Raw genomic sequence first — 20,215 nt, 5'->3', positions numbered from 1 at the left:
GTTGTTCTTTTTGTCTTTGTTGATCATGTCTATTGTATGTTTTATGTCTGAACTTCTGTTTAATATTTCCTTTCTCTTCTTACTTTGGGCTTATTTTATTATTCCTTTTCTGTTTTTGAGATAGATGCTTAACATTATTACGTTTCAGCCTTCCTTCTTGTCTAGTACAAGGATTTAAGACTATAGATGTCCTTGTATCCCTAACACATATTTGCAGCTTCTGTTCCACCTCTGAATCCTTACCTCTGGTACCTTGAGCCCATAAGGCTTTGGTGTTTCATCACTATTTCTCCACTGCTGTGGTTGTGTGTGTCAGGAGTGCTCTTTAGCAAGAAACTCACAAACGAAATTCTTACCCTTCCCTTTCCATTGCTTTTTTAGTGTAAACTCTCTCCTCCAACCAGTTTCTGGTTGCTTTTGAGTGTTTTCCAGTTAAGTAATTATTTCTTGTATTTGTCCAGTTTCATCATTGTTTTCTGTAGGGGATTCTTGTGACCAATTCAATATATATATTTTGGACTTGAGATTTGGAAATTACTTCAAAATTACAGAAAATTTGCAAAAATAAAATTAGTACAGGGGCACCTGCGTGACTCAGTTGGCTAAGTATCCAACTCTTGATTTCGGCTCAGGTCATGGTCTCACAGCTTGTGAGATCGAGCCCCACATCGGGCTTGCTGATAGTGCAGAGCCTGCTTAGGATTCTTTGTTTCCCTCTCTCTCTGCCACTCTCTCTCTCTCTCTCAAAATTAAATAAAAATTAAAAAATAAAATTAGTACAAAGAATAGCTTATATCCTCTGCACACACATATGTGTAAATATATATGGCATATATGTTATTATAAAATAGCATCATAAAATTACCTATTAATATTTTACATTTGCTTGTGTGCTATCTTATGTACTTGTTCTCCCATCGCCTTCTCCCCTCTCCAGATGTATGTGGATATATTTATGTATATATATGTGTGCATGTAGGTTCATATGTGCATTTTGTTAAAAGATTTTTTTAAGGAGGGCAATGTTGTCATATAACCATGGTAGTTATCAACGTCAATAAATTTAACTTTGATACAGTAATGTTATCTAATATCTACTTCTCATATTATAATTTTGTCAGTAGACGCAGTAATATCTTTTTTTACTCTCCAGAACATCCAATCCAGGTTTAGGTAGCACATTGACATGTCATGTCTATTTAATCTCCCTTAATACAGATCATTTCAGTAACCTTTCCTGTCTTTTGGACACTGACATTTTAGAAATACACAGTCTTACAGTTCCTGGTTTTTTTAAACTTCATTGAGATATAATTTATATACCATAAAATCTACTTATTGTAAGTTGCATTATTTTTGGTAAACGTTTATTGTTGTATGATCATTTCTTCCATTTAACTTTAGAATAGTCCATTGTTCCAAAAAGTTCCTTTCTGCCCATTTGCATCTATTCTTCCAGTGGTTCCTCCTAGGGAACCACTGATATGCTGTCTCTCTAGATTTGCTGTTTCTGGACTTTTTCCATAAATGGTATCATAAAATATATAGCTTTTTGTATCTGGCATAATGTTTTTGAGTTCATCCGGGTTGTGGCATGTATCAGTAATCCATTCCTTTTTATTTCCACATAATATTCCATTGTGTGAATAGAGCAATTTTGTTTACCCATTCACAGGTTGATGGATATATGGGTGGTGTCTACTTCTGGCTATTGTGAATAGTGCTGCTAAGAACAATCATGTACCGGTCTCGATGTGGGCATACATTTTCATTTCGAGGTAGATAAGTAGCTATAAAATTTCTGGATTGTATGCTTTGTTCACATTTAACTTTTTAAGATGCTGCAAATTGTTTTCCAAAGTGGCTGTACATTTCTATTAGCATTTCTATGTTACATTTCCGTTTTCTATTTTTACATTTTCTGTTAGCAGGATGTTAGAGTTTCACTTTCTCTGCATCCTTGTCAGCACTTGGAATTGTCTCTAATTGTGATTATAAACATTCTGGTGGATGTGTAGTGGTATTTCCCTGTGGTTTTAATTTGCATTTCCCTAGTACTGATGATGTTGATCTTTTCATGTGCTTAGAACCATTACATATCTTCTTTAACGAAATAGCTATTCAGTTCTTTTGCCCATTTTTCAATTGGATTGTTTTGTCTTCTTTTTCACTTGTAAGAGTTGTTCATATATTTTAGACACAGTCCTATATCAGATATACGGTTTTCACATACTTTCCACTCTATAAAATGAAGTTTCAGAAGACAAGTCTGTGGCTTGGCTTTTCACTCTCTTTAATGGTGTCATTTCTTTCCGTTAAAAAAAATTTTTTTTTAATGTTTATTTCTGAGACAGAGACAGAGCATGAGTGGGGAAGGGGCAGAGAGAGAGAGGGAGACACAGAATCCGAAGCAAGCTCCAGGCTCTGAGCTGTCAGCACAGAGCCCGACATGGGGCTCGAACTCACAAACCATGAGATCATGACCTGAGCCGAAGTCGGTTGCTCAACCGACTGAGCCACCCAGGCACCCCAATGGTGTCTTTTCAAGCATAAGTTTTACACTTTAGTGATGTCCAGTTTTTAAATGGATTGTGCTTTTGGTGGTGTAACTAAGAACTTTTTTGCCTTTTGTTTGGAGTGTTCGGTTTGTTCATATTTAATACAATTATTGATTGCATTAAGTCTGCCATTTAGCTATTTGGTTTTTATATGTCTCATGGGTTTTTTTATTCCTCTCCCTTCCTTTTGGCACAAATATGGAGTTTTTGCAGTTATTTTCTTAGTGCAGCTCTAGGAATTAAAATATGCATCTAATTTATCACAATCTAGTTAATAGTTTCAGCAAAGTAGATATTTTATAAAGCCCACAATATGGTGTTATAGGCCTTTTATGATAATCTTAGGCACTTTAGAGAAGTTAAGAGAAGAAAAGAGAAAAATATACAGACATAGTCTTTTATATTCACTTACATATTTACCAGTGTTGATGGTCCTCATTTGTTCCTGTGGATTTGAGTTAGTGTCTGGTGTCATTTCTTTTCAGCCTGGAGGACTTACTTAGTATTTCTTGTAAGGCACATTTGCCAGCAATAGATACTTTCTGAGTACTTTTTAATCTGTGAATATCTTTGTATCAATTTTTTTCTTCTTTTTTTTAAATTTAAATTTTATTTTTAAGAGAGAGAGAGAGAGAGAGAGAGAGAGAGCATGCACATGAGTGGGGGAGGGGCAGAGAGAGAGGGAGACACAGAATCCAAAGCAGGCTCCAGGCTCCCAGCTGTCAGCACAGAGTCCGATGCAGGAGTTGAACTCATGAACCGTGAAGTCATGACCTAAGCTGAAGTCGGACACTGAACCCACTGAGCCACCCAGGCACCCCTATCAATTTCATTTTTGAGGGATACTTTTGTAAGAATAGAATTCTCCCTGGCTAGCTTTTCTTTTTTTTTTTTTTTTTTTAATTTATTTTGATAGAGAGTGTGCACATACATGCACATGGGGTAGGGGCAGAGAGAGAGGGAGAGAAAGAATCCCAAGCAGGCCCCTATACTGTTAGCTCAGAGCCCAATGCAGGCTCGAACTTATGAACCATGAGATCATGGCCTGAGCAGAAATTGGAAGCTTAACCAACTGAGCCACCCAGGTGTCCCCTTCCTTGTTAACTTTTTAACCTTTATTTCAGCACTTTGAATAAATCACTCCACTGCTTTTTGGTCTCCATTACTTCTGATGAGAAGTTAGCACTAATCATACTGTTTCTTCCTGTGCATGTTGAATCATTTTCCTTTTACTGGTTTTAAGATTTTCTCTTTGTCTTTTTTTTCTGATAGTCAACAATCTGGCTATGATGTGTCTCTCTAGGACTTTATGTTTTTCTTGGGTTTGTTGAGCTTCTTGGATTTGCAGATTAATGTTTTTCATCAAATTTCAGACTTTTTAGTTACTATTTCTTTGGACATTTTTTTCCTGTTCTTTCTCTCTGTTGTCTCCTTCATGTGTCCTCGTTGCGCATAGATTGGTTTATTCGATGGTGTCCCACAGGTTTCTGGGGCTCTTTGCTTTTCTTCGATCTTTCTTTCACCTGTCCTTCAGTTTAGGTAATTTCTATAGATTTATCTTCAACTTTATTGTTTCTGTTACCAACTTAAATATGCTGTTGGATCTCTCTAGTAATTTTGTAATTTCAGTTATTTGACTTTTTAATTCCAGAATTTCCTTTTACTCCTTTTTAATAGTTTTTATTCTTTATTGAGATTTTCTATTTCTTAAGTGGTCATACTTTCCTTTAAGTTTTTACACACTGTTTCTTTTAGTTCTTTAATTATATTCATAATACCAGCCTTGAATGCTCTTTTTCCCTCGTACATCAACATCTGGGCCACCCAGCAAAGTTTCTGTTGGCTACATTTTTTCCTCCACATAGGTCACTCTTTCCTGTTTCTTTGAAAACTGGATATTTTAGATACTGCATTGTATCCCTTCTGGTATCTCATGTTTCCTGCCTAGATGTTGTTGCTGTTTTTGGTTTAGAAACATTTCTAACCTTAATACAGGGAATATGCTTTTTCTGTGAAGATGATGTTTCTGCGTGATTTGTTATTTTATTCTTGTGTTTATTTTTAATCCTGGCTTCCTGTTTTCAACCTTGTGTCTGCAGAGCTTAGTGAACTGTGACATTAGCAGTAGGTTGTGTTCAAAGACTTTGAGCCAGTAAGGCTTCCTGCCTCTGCCACTGGATGAGTGTGTGGGGTGGGGAGCTCAAAGTTCAGATAGCTTTCAAGCCTTTTCTGGCCTTTTACTTTCCACTGACCCCTCTGATGTTTTCCTCTTTACTTGGTTGTAGCCTCTCTATCAGGAGGGTTATGTGCATCAATCACATCAATCTTCCCTGCTTTTGCAAACAGCCTTTCAGTCAGCCAGGATTGTATGGAGAGTTTATCAAGCCCTTCCCTGGCTCTCTCACTTTCAGGTTTCCCTTGCTACATTTCTGGATGGTCTACCAGTCTTTGTTGTTGTTGTTCCCAACCAAGACTGAACCTCAGACAGCAGTCCCTGGTGGCCTTCCGTGTTCATTTACCACCTAGATCACATTTATGGACAGTTCCACTGGGCATTGGTTTTTCACCTCCCGCTCAAATCAAGTGACTGCCCCTCTGGCAGCAGCAGCACTGATCATTCTATGGCCTGTCCTAGTATAACGACCACACCAACCAAGCTGGGGGATTGGAAGGGTGAGAGCAGCTCCAGGCAACAATGCTGCAGATTCCCACTTTTCTTATCTGGAGTTCAGTATTTTTCGTGAATAAACACTTCTCAAGTTATTGTAGGTTTTTGATTGATTTCTGGAATTAAACTTTGTAGTCTGTCAGGTATTGTGAAAATAAGTTTTTAGTATGAGTTTTCCACATTGCCATAGAACAAGGGTCAAAAACTTTTTCTGTAAGGGGCTACATTAGTAAATATTTTAAGCTTTCCAAGTCATGTGCCCCATTGGTTGGTTGGTTGGCTTGCTTTTCTTTCTTTCCTTTCCTTTCCCCTTCCCTCTCCTCCTCTCTTCTCTCCTCTCCTCCCTTGCCCCTCCCCTTCCCCTCCCTTGCCCCTCCCCTTCCTTCTCTCTTCTTTCTTTTTTTTTTCTTTTCTTTCTTTCTTTCTTTCTTTCTTTCTTTCTTTCTTTCTTTCTCTTTTATCCTTCCTTCCTCTTTCTTTCTTTCTTTCCTTCTTTCCTTCCTTCTTTTTCTTCCTTTTTCCCTCCCTCTCTCTCTCCCTCCCTCCCTCACTCTCTCCCTCTTTCCCTCTCTCCCTCACTCCCTCTCTCCCTCTTTCTTTCCCCTTCCTTCCTTCCTTCCTTCCTTCCTTCCTTCCTTCCTTCCTTCCTTCCTTCCCCTAGAAAGGTAAAATCCATTTTTAGCTGGTGGGTCATACCAAAACAGGTTGCAGGCTGAATCTGGCTTACTAGACAAGTTTGCTAACTCCTGTACTTAAAAATGTAATGCTTAAATTCAAATGAAAAATAGCCATTTTTTATGGATGCAAGGATGTCTGAGTGGGAGACATGCTGTGATATAAACATAATATGAATGACCAACAGGCAGAGTAAAATGGCCCAGGCAACCCTACCTATGGCTACTCTGACTAAATATATTCTTTTTTCACCAGGATCAAAGCTAGAAATTCAACCTTATCCCCCCTGTCCGCTGGCATTCTCTAGTCAGCGAGGCCTCAGCCAACATGTGTGGCTCAGGCATCTTCCTCAGCTCTTCTCAAGTTACTGTGCAGGAAATCATCTCCGTCCGGGGAAACCCTATCCAGAAGATCAGAAACAGCAGCAGAAACAACTCTTTGATCAAGCCTGCTTGAGTGACAAAGCAGAAATTCAAGAGACAGAAGACTCCAAGCCCTTGTTCAGGAGAGTAAGCAGAAGAGGCACTTGGGAGGTGTTGTCCAGCCCACTGCAAGAACAGCCAGTCAGGTCCAGGGAAGACAACACGGTGCTGGATATAGGGCCCAGCCTAGGCCAGAGGACAGACCTTGAGGAATCAGACAAAGGATCGCATGGTGTAGAAGTCTCAAGATTTGGGACAGTCAAATGTGGGGAGTTTGGGCGAGGCTTTTTGAGGGAGTCAAACCTGCTCAGCCTCCAGAAGATGCATACAGGGGAGACACCTTACATGTACACTGAGTGGGGACAGGGCTTTAGCAACATGTCAATCCTCATCAAAAACCAGAAGAAACACTCTGGGGAAAAACCTTATGTGTGCAAGGAGTGTGGACGAGGCTTTACCTGGAGGTCAAACCTCATCACACACCAGAGGACACACTCAGGGGAGAAGCCTTATGTGTGCGAGGAGTGTGGACGAGGCTTCACCTGGAAGTCAAACCTCATCACACACCACAGGACACATTCAGGGGAGAAACCTTATGTGTGCGAGGAGTGTGGACGAGGCTTTACTTGGAAGTCAAACCTCTTCACACATCAAAGGACACATTCAGGGGTCAAGCCTTATATGTGCAAGGAATGTGGGCAGAGTTTTAGCCTGAAGTCAAACCTTATCACACACCAGAGGGCACACTCTGGGGAGAAGCCTTATATTTGTAAGGAATGTGGGCGTGGCTTTCGCCAGCATTCACATCTCATCAGACATAAGAGGACACATTCGGGAGAGAAGCCTTATGTGTGCAGGGAGTGTGAGCAGTGCTTTACCCAGAAGTCACATCTCAGTAGACACTTAAGGACACACACAGGAGAGAAGCCTTACGCGTGTGCGGAATGTGGGCGCCGTTTTAGTTGGAAATCAAACCTCAAGACACACCAGAGGACTCACTCCGGGGTTAAACCTTATGTATGCCTGGAGTGTGGGCAGTGCTTTAGCCTGAAGTCAAACCTCAACAAACACCAGAGGTCACACACGGGGGAGAAGCCATTTGTGTGCAGAGAATGTGGGCGAGGCTTTACCCGGAAGTCAACCCTTATCACACACCAGAGGACACACTCAGGGGAAAAGCCATTTGCGTGCAGGGAGTGTGGACGAGGCTTCAACGATAAGTCAACCCTCATCTCACACCAGAGAACACATTCAGGGGAAAAGCCTTTTGTGTGCAGGGAGTGTGGTAGAAGGTTTAGCCAGAAGCCAAACCTCTTTAGGCACAGGAGGGCACACTCAGGTCATATGCCCTTTGTGTGCAAAGAGTGTGGGCAGGGCTTCTGTGATAAGTTAACTCTCGTCACACACCAGAAGGCACACTCCGGGGGAAAGCCTCACGTGTGCAGGGAGTGTGGGCAAGGCTTTAGCCGGCAGTCACACCTCGTTAGACATCAGAGGATACATTCAGGAGAGAAGCCTTACATTTGTAGGAAGTGTGGGCGAGGCTTTAGTCGGAAATCAAACCTCATCAGACATCAGAGGACACACTCAGGATAGACACCTTGTGTGTACAGCGAGTGTAGTGAAATCTTCAGTCAAGAGTCCTATTTCACAAGATGCCAGAAGTCACACCTAGTGGTTTTAGTAAGAAGTCAGCCATTACCAGACACCAAAGTGGAGACAGCTACTTACGTGTGACAGGAATGTTCACGAGCCCAATGGGAAGAGTCAACCTCTCCAGTCTGCCTGAAGGAGAACTACTGGCTCATTTTCAGGAGCTCTGGCTTCCCCTAGTGGGGATGGTGGGTTGTGGAAGATCAGGTAACTTGATGGAGGGAGCACTTAGAAGTAGATTGAAATAAAGGAATGGAGACTATTCTAATGTCATTTCCTGAGAATATTTAAACCCTCCTTACACAGTAGCCTGGATGTTAGAGATAACAGCAATAATAGAGCTCGCCCCTTAAAATCTGTCCGACTTTCTGAGAACAAGGGACTTGACAGAGACCATTGCTGATTTAATCTTGCTTTCCCAGAGCAGGACCCAGCAGCAGTCAGCTTCAGGGAAGTTTGGGAAATGATGAATTCATGGAGACAGAGGTAGTACGTGGGTAGAAGAAGGTTTTATTATGCAAAAGGGCTTACAAGTGAGGAAGACCATGACTGTCCTAGCTCTAGGTTTTGGGAGGAAGTATCCATTTTTGCTTGCTTCCAGGGGCTGTCTCTGGTTTCCAGGTTGAATCCATACTGAAGATATTCTTATTTACCGATGTATTTAGACTAGAAATGTATTATATGCTTTTATGAAGAAAACTGGTAGTAATTTTTGTGAATTTGACTTTCAAACCAAAAGTTAGAATATTGAAAAACAACTGTCGCCATGAACTTGACAGCTTTCCACTACTTAGTCTTTTGTGACAAGATTGCTGATGATATTAATGAATGTGATTTTGTAATACCATATAATGAAATACGTAAACATTTGGAAGATCTGCCTAACTCATTGAACAAGTATTTTCCAAATGATTAGTGTGTGATGCTACAAAATCATCCATGGTGGTATTAAAGTATAAGATAGGCAAATGGATTTCAGTTTAAAAGATAAAGGTACCTGGCTGGCTCAGTCAGTAGAGCATGCAGCTCTTGATCTTGGAGTTGTGAGTTCGAGCCCCACCTTTAGGGATAGAGTTTACTTTAAAAAAGAAAGGAAAAACCAAAAACAAAAATTAAAATTAATACCAATCTTAAAAAAAAAAGAGATAAAGGCCAGGTTCCACATTACAGTAACCTTTAAAAAATTATCACTTGTTGACTTTTGCTATACTTTGGTATAGTCAAAGAATAATATTAACAAATATCTGAAAAGGTCATTAAAATACATCTCCATTTTTTAAATTTGTACATGTGAGGTCATATTATTTATCTCAGCAAATTAAATGCAAGAGCACATATAAAATACTAGCTATATTAAGATTAAAGAGATTTTCAAAAATACAAGATAATGCCATTCTTCTCACTGATCTATTTTTTTAAATTTTTTTTGGTGGAAAATATTCAAACCCAAGTGAAAGTGAAGCACTTTACTTCTCATTTAAAGTGCATTGTTTCTAGATGTTTATGGTTTTGGGGTATCTGGCTGGCTCAGTCAGTGGAGCATGTGATTCTTGATCTCAGGGTTGTGAGTTCAAACCCCACACTGGGTGTAGAGATTACTTAAAAATAAAAGTCTTTAAAAAAAACCCAAACAGGTGTGGGGTTGCCTGGCTGGCTCAGTTGGTGGAGCATGCGACTCTTGATCTCAGGGTCATGAGTTCAAGTCCTGTGTTGGGTGTGGAGCTTAACAACAAAACGTTTAGATGTTTATGGTCTATATCTCACAGCAAAAAATACTTCATACACACTTAAACACCAAAAAAAAAGTTACCTGACATACTATTATACTTAATATAATTTAAACTAGGCATGGGGCACCTGGCTGGCTCAGTTGGTGGAGCATGAGAATATTCATCTCTGCGTCATGATTTCGTCCCCATGTTGGGTGTAGAGATTACTAAAAAAAAATAAACTTAAAATTAAACTAGGCATAGAAGAAAATTACCAAATAACACAAATGCAAAGGAAATGCTTGTTAACACCCACTGGCAGATGTAAACCTACAATTGAAGTATGCTGCTCTATCTAGACAAAACACACAAATCTTGGGGAATACTCATTGCTAGAACTAAATTATATAATTACTTAATCTCTGTGCCTGTCGCTATGTCTCTTCCTGAATATTCTTGCCAATTTTTCTATTTTTTATTAAAATCTATTCTTTTAATCTTTTCAATGTGTTTTTAACTTATATTTTGTTAATTTTTGTTAATATTTACTAATCTCTCGAAGCTAGTTTTTATTAATTGCTTTTTGAAGCTTATTTAATCATACTTTAGGGTTTTTTTACCTTTTCCTTTTTATTTTCTTCTGAAAGTCAAATCAGTTATAATTTTTATCTTTATTTTCTCTTTTAGCCAAGAATTACTATTTCTACAAATGGCTAGATGGATGTATTCATTTTTACACTCTCCTAGTATTTAGTTTTTTTTTATTTTATAGCATTATAGTCAATATATTTTTGTAGTTTCTTCCATTTTATTTTATTAAAAAATGTTAATGTATTTATTTAAATTCAAGTTAACATACGATGTAGTATTGGCTTCAGGAGTACAACCCAGTGATTCATCACTTCATATGACACCTAGTGCTCATCCCAACAAATGCCCTCCTTAATGCCCATCACCCATTTAGCCCATCCTCAACCCACCTCCCCTCCAGCAACCCTGTTTGTTCTCTGTATTTAAAAGTCTCTTATGGTTTGCCTCCCTCTCTGTTTTTGTCTTATTTTTCCTTCCCTTCTCCTATGTTTATTTGTTTGGTTTCTTCAATTCCACATATGAGTAAAATCATATGGTATTTGTTTTTCTCTGACTTATTTTGCTTAGCATAATACACTCTGGTTCCATCCACATTGTTGCAAATGGCAAGATTTCATTCTTTTCGATTGCCAAGTAGTATTCCATTGTATGTATGTATGTATCTTCTCTGTGCATTCATCTGTGGATGGACATTTGGGCTCTTTCCATACTTTTGGCTATTGTGGATAGTGCTGCTTTATAAACATTGGGGTACATGTGTCCCTTCAAATCAGCGTTTTTGATTCCTTTGGATAAATACCTAATAGTGCAATTGCTGGGTCATAGGGTAGTTTTATTTTTAATTTTTTGAGGAACCTCCATGCTGTTTTCCAGAGTGGACTTCCAGTTTAATTCATAAAGTTTAGTTTTGAATCTAATCAAGCTCTGAATTTTCATGTATATCTTTTTTTTTTTTTTTTTTTTTAGTTTATTTTGAGAGAGAATAGGGGAGGGTCAGAGAGACAGTGAGAGAGAGAATCCCAAGCAGGCTCCACACTGTCAGTGCAGAGCCCAATATAGGGCTTGAACTCACAAAATGAGATCATGACCTGAGCTGAAACTGAGAGATGCTTAACTGACTGAGCCACCCAGGCACCCCAGTTTTCATGAGTATCTTAAAAAGCAAGTATGTAACATGAGTATGTGTATTTTAACAATATTATACCAAAATTAACACAAAAGGTTATAAATGTTGATGTTTTTCTATATCGTTACCTTATTCTCCTGTTGTTTTGTATGAATTTCATATTTATTTCTATGTTAACACATGTGAAATTAGATTTGCAATGTAAATGTAGATACAAGTAATATTAACAGAATAAGCACCATTGTACTCACCCCAGAAGAAGTAGTAAGCCTTAATTATTTTTAAAAACTTAGCAGTTCCATTTCTGTAAGTGAAATAGTAAATAAATTTATGATCATGTTAAGAAACATTTCTCCATGTATTGCCATCAAATTTGCTTAATACATTTCAAGGCTATTTTATTTAGATCTATAGAAATTAATTAAATTTCTTCTTGATGGATTTTCTCTTTTAAAACCATTGAGCAACCCCAGGTCCCATTCAGTGCTTCTAATTAGTCCGTTCTCAATACTGTTTGCATTTGCCTTTTTTGGTAGTATTTGCTATACTCACTTTTTCATTTTCATCTTGATATTCTTGTTTTGTGAATAGAGCATCCTATTCAAGTACTGGAAGCCACAGTCAGAACAATTAGGTAAGAAAGATAAATACAAAGCATCTAAATTGGAAAGGAATAAGTGAAACCATCTCTATTTACAGACATCATTTTATATATAGAAAATCCAAGTGAACTCAAACTGATAAAGCTAATCAACAAATTGAGCAAAGTTATAGAGTACAAGATCAACAAACAAAAATCCGAGAAAATAGAGAATTCTGTTTTCTTGAGGGATCTTGGCTGATGGGTTGCCACTGAGTAATGAATTGGGTGACCATGGGGGTATGAGTACTATATACCCTTTAACTCAAAGTTTCTTAGATTTGGCCAATGGGAGCCCCTTCAAGCTGGCCTCTTGTGTCTTTCTGACATGTCTCCATCATTCATTAAGCATCTCCTTAATTTCTGACAGATAGTAAAGGCTCCTTTTGTACTTTCTCAGCCCCAGCCCTGGAATTCACCATTTCTCTAAGAAATTATAGTTGCTTTCAGTGGAGAATGATATTTAGGAACCAAGACCTAGGTAATAGGTGTGCTCATTGGTCTTAGACCATCTCTGCTGACAGAGCTAGGAAATTTACGTGTGTGTGTGTGTGTGTGTGTGTGTGTACACAAATACCTGTTTATATCTGAAAAAAAAAATCAGTTCATATGGATACTTCCAATTTCAATCCAACATCACAATGTTTATTCTAACCTTCCTTTCCACATCTGTAACTCCCTTTTCTTTCTTTTTTAACGTTTGTTTATTTTTGAGAGAGACAGAAAGACAGCATGAGCGGGGGAGGGGTAGGGAGAGGGGGAGACACAGAATCTGAAGCAGGTTCCAGGGTCCTAGCTGTCAACACAGAGCCCAATGCGGGACTCAAACCCACAAACCATGAGATCATGACCTGAACCGAAGTTGGATGCTTAACCGACTGAGCCACCCAGGTGCCCCTGTAACTCCATTTTCTTATAGTGAAAAACCTGGTTCTCATTATCCATCATATATTTACTTATTTGCTCATTCTTGGAATACATATTAAGTAGTTTCAGAATTGCTAATGCATACAATTGTGATAAGCATACCTACTCATTGGAGTTCATTATTTTTGTAGATCTTTTTGTCTTTGGCCTGAGGAGAAATTACTTACTACATTTGAATTACTTGGGTTAGTTCTTTTTCCACCCTTCACTGTGGTTATGTTATTCATTTGATTTCTGTTTGGGTTTAGTTTTAGGGTTCTCTTCATCTTTGCTGTTGTGAACACATTTAGGGTGTCTCCCATGATTCTCACTCCTAATAACCACACTGTTGAGTAATCCCCTCCCCTTGAGTGTGGGTGGGACTATGAGCAGCTTCTAACCAACAGAATATGGTAAAGATTATGGGATATCACTCTTGTTTTTTTGTTTGTATGGCAAAAGTGAAGGGATTTTGCAAGTGTAATTAAGGTTCCTAATCAGTTGACTATGTAGGGGAAAGGGAAATTCTACTAGGTGGCTCACCTAATCTGGTAAACACTTTAAGAGGGCCTCAGTCAGGGCACCTGGGTGTCTCAATCAGTTAATCGTCCAACTTCTGGCTCAGGTCATAATCTCATTGTACATGAGTTCAAGCCCCACTTTGCTGACAATGCAGAGCCTGCTTGGGATTCTCCCCCTCTCTCTACCCCTTCCCCACTCACTCTTTCTCTCTTTCTTAATAAATAAAAACTTTAAAAAAAAGAGCCCTGAGTTGGGCTCTGTGCTGACAGTGTGGAGCCTGCTTGGGATTCTCTCTCTCCCTTCTTTCTGTCCCTTCCCCCACTCTCTCTCAAAATAAATAAGCATTTAAAAATTTTAAAGAAAGAGAGACTCTGAGAATCAAAGATTTTCTCTTTATTGCTAGCTCTGAAGAAACAAACTGCCATAAATTATTTTTTCTTTCTATTCTTTTGAAAAGTAGGTTTCACATCCAGCACAGAGCCCAATGTGGGGCTTGAACTCACGACCCTGAGATCAACACCTGAGCTGAGATCGAGTCAGATGCTTAACCGACTGAGCCACACAGGCACTCCAAACAGACTGCCCTGAATTCTATAGTCACAAAGAAACTATTTCTGCCAACTACCTAAAAGAGCTTGGAAGCTAACCCTTTACTTGTCAAGCCTACTGATGAGACTGCAGCCCACCTGACAGCTTAACTTCAGCTTTGTAAGACCCTGAGTAGAAGAGCCAGCTAAGCCCAGATTCCTGACCCACAGAAATTGAGATAATAAATGGGTCTGTAGTAATTGGTTGTATAAGAACAGAAAACTAATATGTGTTAATTTTATCTACTCTTTTAATATGTGAAACACTAACATTTCTAAAAGTCTAAACTACACAAAACAGTTCACTCAGGGAAGTATGACTCCCTCAATCACTTCTATTCCCTCCCCTCCCCATATGCTCTTCCCCTTCTGGATTTGGACTCAAGGCATCAGAATGTCTGGCTGTGGGCTGATGTGCCAAAGACAACAAGAAATAGATACTGCAAGAATTAGGTTCTCTCAGCCAACATGCAGAAGCTGCGATGAAAATTAGGTTAAAAAAAGCTGGAAGGCTCTTGAGAGAAGAAGAAAGTCATATAAATTCCTTGTGATACATCAAAATACAGGTAAATGAATATGCATTTAAATATTTTAGGATAAAACTCAAATGGTTTTGGCATGTATCATTTTTTCATGATTTCACACGAAAGCCAAATTTTTGCAATTACTCAACCAACTGCATTTGATAAAAGGTATCTACTATGAAAATAAATGACATAAAATACTTGTGATATAATCACTCAGCTGCTAAGCCAACTGAACGTTTTGCCAAGTGGAGAAATAAATACCTTTATTGTAAAAGCCACTTCCACTTGGGCATTATATAACTTCCAGCTAAAAGCATCTTAATTGAAATTCCCACATTCTTACTGCAACTGCCAACCTTTCCACTGAGCTACATCCACGTCTAAATGCCTACTTGATATCACCGCTTTAACATTCAACAAGTATCTCAAACTTAACATGACCTCACTCTACATAGTCACTGTTTACCATCTTAGTAAATGAAACTACCATTCATGTAGATGTTCAGGATGAAAATTTAAGCATTGTATTTAACTTCTTTCCTTCCTATTCACATCCAAGCATCAGCCAGCCACTCCTGTTACTTCTACACTCAAATTGTATCATTTTGACCATTTTTCATTGCCTCCAACATTTACTTCCCTAACTCAAAGCACCCGATCTTAACAAAATCAGTGGTGTCCAAACAGATCGTAGAGGAAGCAAACCTGCCACTGACATTTAGAGACCTGGGTCAACATACAAGTAGAAGTCGCCAGCCAGCTCCCTTCTCTTAACCATCTCCACTTTTGTCCCACACCAAAAAGGGGCCTCATGTTCACATTTGTGGGCACTCCAGATTGTATGTCTAAGCTGTCTAGTCTCACCACGTAGCTACCACTTGGCCACCTTGTGCACATAGGCAGCACATTGACCTTCCAGAGGACAGATGGAGGGAGGGAGCTTTGGACACAGAAGAGGCACAGACTCTGGTAGCAGCCTTGAAGCTACTTGAGTGGAAAATTCGCAGATACCCTGAGCATGGTCTAAAGGAGGTTTCATGCTCTGGACACGAATGTGTCTTTGCATCTCGATTTCTCACCAGGAAGGAAAAGGGCTTGGCCAAGTGAGGGCTAAACTGTGACCCTTTGTATGTTTAATAATTATTAAAATGTAAAATATATTTGTTACTAGATACTGATAATTGTATTAACCGAATCTTTAAAAATCTTTTTGACACTTATAGAGTGTTTTGGTCACAGGGAAAAATTAAAATTTCATTTTTGCTGCAGAGAAGTAAATCAAGATGATTAGTAAAAGATTTTTAAGGATAGGCAATTATTGCATTAAGACAAAATTCAGTGATGAAAGTCAAGTGGAAATGATTTCAAAAAAAAGGCACAGTGCACACTTTCCAAACGTTAAAAAAGCTTATGTATGTTTAATTGATATTGGTATAGAAAATATGCTACAATGGTATCTTTGAATCATTTAAACTTATAAAGAAAATACTGTAGATGTCAATAATGTAAAAGGGGATACATTAGTTTTTGAAACTGTTGTAAGGGGAAGGTAGCAAAACATTTGAAAGACCACTACTCTGATAAAAGAAGGTCAGGTTTAGTAAATGATGTATCAAGGTGTACCATCACAGACACGTGATGCTAAAGAGAAGTAAATGAGGTTGACTCCTATCTCATACCAGCTATCTCAACTTTTACAAGTTGTCACACTCCTGAGTCCCCCAACTGAAAAATTGGATAGCAATATTTATTTGTACTATTGTGAAGAACAAATGAAATAACATTTATAAAGGAAATTGCACAGTGTTTGGATCTTAGACATTCCCCAGAATTCAGCCATGGGTTTTTTATTTATCTGGATTTGACATTCATGAATTATGGTGTGAGAAGATTCTTCACTAGCATTAATAGTAGGGTCTGGATTCTTTACAAATGCCCCAATAAGCAGTGCTAAGTAAGCCCTGGTAAAATTGTGCTTTATCCGTCCCTAGGCAGGATTAGAGAAAAACATTCTAGTGTAAAGAATATGGGTGGTCCCTCACGCCAGTCAGAGTGGCCAAAATGAACAACTCAGGAGACTACAGATGCTGGCGAGGATGTGGAGAAATGGGAACCCTCTTGCACTGTTGGTGGGAATACAAACTGGTGCAGCCACTCTGGAAAACAGTGTGGAGGTTCCTCAAAACATTAAAAATAGACCTACCCTATGACCCAGCTGTAGCACTGCTAGGAATTTACCCAAGGGATACAGGAGTACTGATGCACAGGGGCACTTGTACCCCAATGTTTATAGCAGCACTCTCAACAATAGCCAAATTATGGAAAGAGCCTAAATGTCCATCAACTGATGAATGGATAAAGAAATTGTGGTTTATATACACAATGGAATACTACGTGGCAATGAGAAAAAATGAAATATGGCCTTTTGTAGCAACGTGGATGGAACGGGAGAGCGTGATGCTAAGTGAAATAAGCCATACAGAGAAAGACAGATACCATATGTGTTCACTCTTATGTGGATCCTGAGAAACTTAACAGGAACCCATGGGGGAGGGGAAGGAAAAAAAAAAAAAGAGGTTAGAGTGGGAGAGAGCCAAAGCATAAGAGACTCTTAAAAACTGAGAACAAACTGAGGGTTGATGGGGGGTGGGAGGGAGGGGAGGGTGGGTGATGGGCATTGAAGAGGGCATCTTTTGGGATGAGCACTGGGTGTTGTATGGAAACCAACTTGACAAAAAATTTCATATATTAAAAAAAAAGAATATGGGTGGTCAATCAAAATAACTAACACAAGAAATCTTTCTTGGCTTCTTCATTCTAAATTTGATTTTATTCTCAATTCAGAATGACTGCCTTCAAATAAGAAAAAGCTAAAAAAGGAAAAAACCTAAACACATCAAAGAGGGGCAGCTGGCTGGCTCAGTAGGTAGAGCATGCAACTCTTGATCTTGGGGTCATGAGTTCAAGCCTCACACTGGGGTTTAAAAAATTTTTTTTAATTAAAAAAAAAAACACATGAATGATACAGAACAAATTGGTGGTTGCCAGAGGCAGGGTATGCAATCTAGGTGAAATGGGTGAAGGGGCACCTGGCTGGCTCAGTTGGAGAAGCACGCAGATCTTGATCCCGGGTCGTAAGTTAGAACCCCATGTGGTTTAGATATTACTTAAGTAAAACTTAAATAGGTGAAGGGGGTCAAAAGGTACAAACTTCCAATTATAAAATAAATAAATCATGGGGATGTATGTACCGCATGGTGACTATAGTTAATACTGTATTGCATATTTGAAAGTTGCTAAGAGTTAAAAAGTTCTTATCACAAGAAAAAAAACTTTTGTAACTATGCATAGTGATGGATGTTGACTAGACTTATTGTGGTGATCATTTCACAATATATACAAATATTGAATCATTATGTTGTACACCTGAAAATGATATTATATATCAATTATATCTCAACTTAAAAAAGAAATAATTAATATAATCTAAGTTTATTTTAAAAAATCACATACCATGAATTTCACACTTATTAGGATATTGTGAACTGTTAAGTCATGGGGGCAATTAGTGGTTCACCATGAAATATTTATATTAGATGACACAAAGTTAGAAAATGTATAAATCAATATTTATTATCAAAATTACAACAAAATAGGTAAAAACATGAGTTCATCCAAATAGCTACATGTTATATACTGATAGCTATTTCAGAATTTGAATTGCTTTGTTATTAAGATACTATTACTAAATATGCACCATTTTTTGTTATTTAATAGGATTCCTTTATAAGGAAGTAGTGACAATGTTAAGAAAAGTTTCTAAGAAGAAAAAGTAACATGAAAAATTATATGAATTAATTTATTTTCCAGAAAATTTAAAAAGGATCATAGACTGATCATTTCCCTGTCATAGTTTTGGCTTCAAGCATGCCTTTCTCTATTCTGAGATGCTGGAGCTGGGACTTTGACAAAGATGTCCCAGTCTCCCTTGCTACTGTTATAGTTTGCCAATGGAGGCATTAAAGGGAGACTGGAAGGCTCAGTAGGGAGAAGAAAAGGGGAAAGCGAGAAGGAATTCACTTCTGTTTTCCAGTTCTTTCAGTATCTCTAGCAGTAGAGGAGAGCTATAGCTTGCCTGCAAATTCTTTTTGCTTTCTCAGCACCAGACTGCTAAACCCAGTTAACAGCCATGTTAACAGACTCCTCTTCCAGACTCTTAGGTTCTGGTAAATCCTTCCTCTCTCCTTTGTTCCCTAAGCTCTATGGTGTTAGCTGTTTCTTGAAGTTACAAATCTGTCCCTTTTTTGCTCTTTCAGTCATCCAACATTGTATAATCAATTTCCTGTAATTAAATATTGTTTGAAATTACCAGTATAGTTCTGCTTTTTTTTACTATATCCTGATGGACATAGTCCTAACCACAATTTGTTTTAGCAGTACAACCGCTTACTTGTGGGAATACTTTGAGGACCACTGTCCTACACTACTGGAGATGACTAGAGTCAAACCAGTGTTGGACTTGGTGGTATGACATAAGAAAAGTAAATAAGGGACAAAAAGTCTTCCTATGATCAATTACTGACATTTGAAGAGATAGTCGTACACAAACTTCCTCTTTTAAAAAAATTTTTTTTAATGCTTATTTTTTGAGACACACACACACACACACACACACACACACACACAGAGTGCGAGTGGGGGAGGGGCTGAGAGAGACTGGGAGACAGAATCCAAAGCAGGCTCCAGGCTCTGAGATGTCAGCACAGAGGCCGACATGGGGCTTGAACTAAAGAACCGCGAGATCATGACCTAGGCCAAAGTCTGATGTTTAACTGACTGAGCCACACAGGTGCCCTCAAAGTTTCTCTTGAAGGTATATTATGCCAGTCAAGAATGGAGTATCTTAAATTTCTAGCATTTAGTATGAAATGTCCAAGATGATGTCTATCCTGCACTGATAATAAGATCCAGGGAAGAGCTGTTTGATGTATTGGTCAAGTAGCCAATCACAGTTATCCAAAGAACACTTACCTAGTACATTTCCCCACTGAAGCAACCCAATTATTAAATGTTCTAGAGCCTTAAAAAAAAAAAAAGGTGCTTGACTTCTTCTGAAAGTAACAGTGCCCAATTTCACATTATAAACAGCAAATCGCTCAACCCTACTAGCCACACTCCTTTTGTCCAACTCTCCAGCCTTAGCTATTAGAGGTTTCTTGATGGGATGGGGATCAGAGGATTTATTCTCCAAAGATTGGTTCTCATTTCAAGAACTTCCCCCTTGTTTCCACATACCTCTATTTACCAAGATCTTGACTTGGGTGCACCTTCCAGATCTTCCAGGGTCTGGGGGTGGGGAAGAATGCTGCTTTGTTCAGAATTTTGACTGTTGGAGCACCTGGGTGGCTCAGTTGCTGAAGCGTCTGACTTCGGCTCAGGTCGTGATCTCAGGGTTTGTGAGTTCAAGCCCCGCGTGGGGCTCTGTGCTGACAGCTCAGAGCCTGGAGCCTGCTTCGAAGTCTGTGTCTCCTTCTCTCTCTGCCCCTCCCCCACTTGTGCTCTGTCTCTTAAAAATAAGTAAATGTAGGGGCGCCTGGGTGGCGCAGTCGGTTAAGCGTCCGACTTCAGCCA

General features: G+C 38.8%; 2 protein-coding genes across 2 annotated transcripts in view; one reads left to right on the top strand and one right to left on the bottom strand.

Moving 5' to 3' along the window:
* Positions 1 to 9,927, top strand: part of LOC106974760 (uncharacterized) — a 98,225-nt gene extending 88,298 nt beyond the window's left edge. Inside the window, 2 exon segments of the mRNA XM_027044792.2 lie at positions 6,157 to 7,751; positions 7,753 to 9,927. Coding sequence (XP_026900593.2) covers positions 6,157 to 7,751; positions 7,753 to 7,998 — 1,841 coding nt within the window. The 3' untranslated portion in view covers positions 7,999 to 9,927.
* LOC106980266 (zinc finger protein 585A) overlaps positions 1 to 20,215 on the bottom strand; it is a 404,538-nt gene that overhangs the window by 263,414 nt on the left and 120,909 nt on the right. The window lies entirely within an intron of this gene.

Source organism: Acinonyx jubatus, chromosome E2, assembly GCF_027475565.1.
Source record: "Acinonyx jubatus isolate Ajub_Pintada_27869175 chromosome E2, VMU_Ajub_asm_v1.0, whole genome shotgun sequence".
Lineage (NCBI taxonomy): Eukaryota > Metazoa > Chordata > Mammalia > Carnivora > Felidae > Acinonyx > Acinonyx jubatus.
Note: the sequence above shows the minus strand (reverse complement) of the source record. Positions and strands in the feature narration are given on the sequence as shown.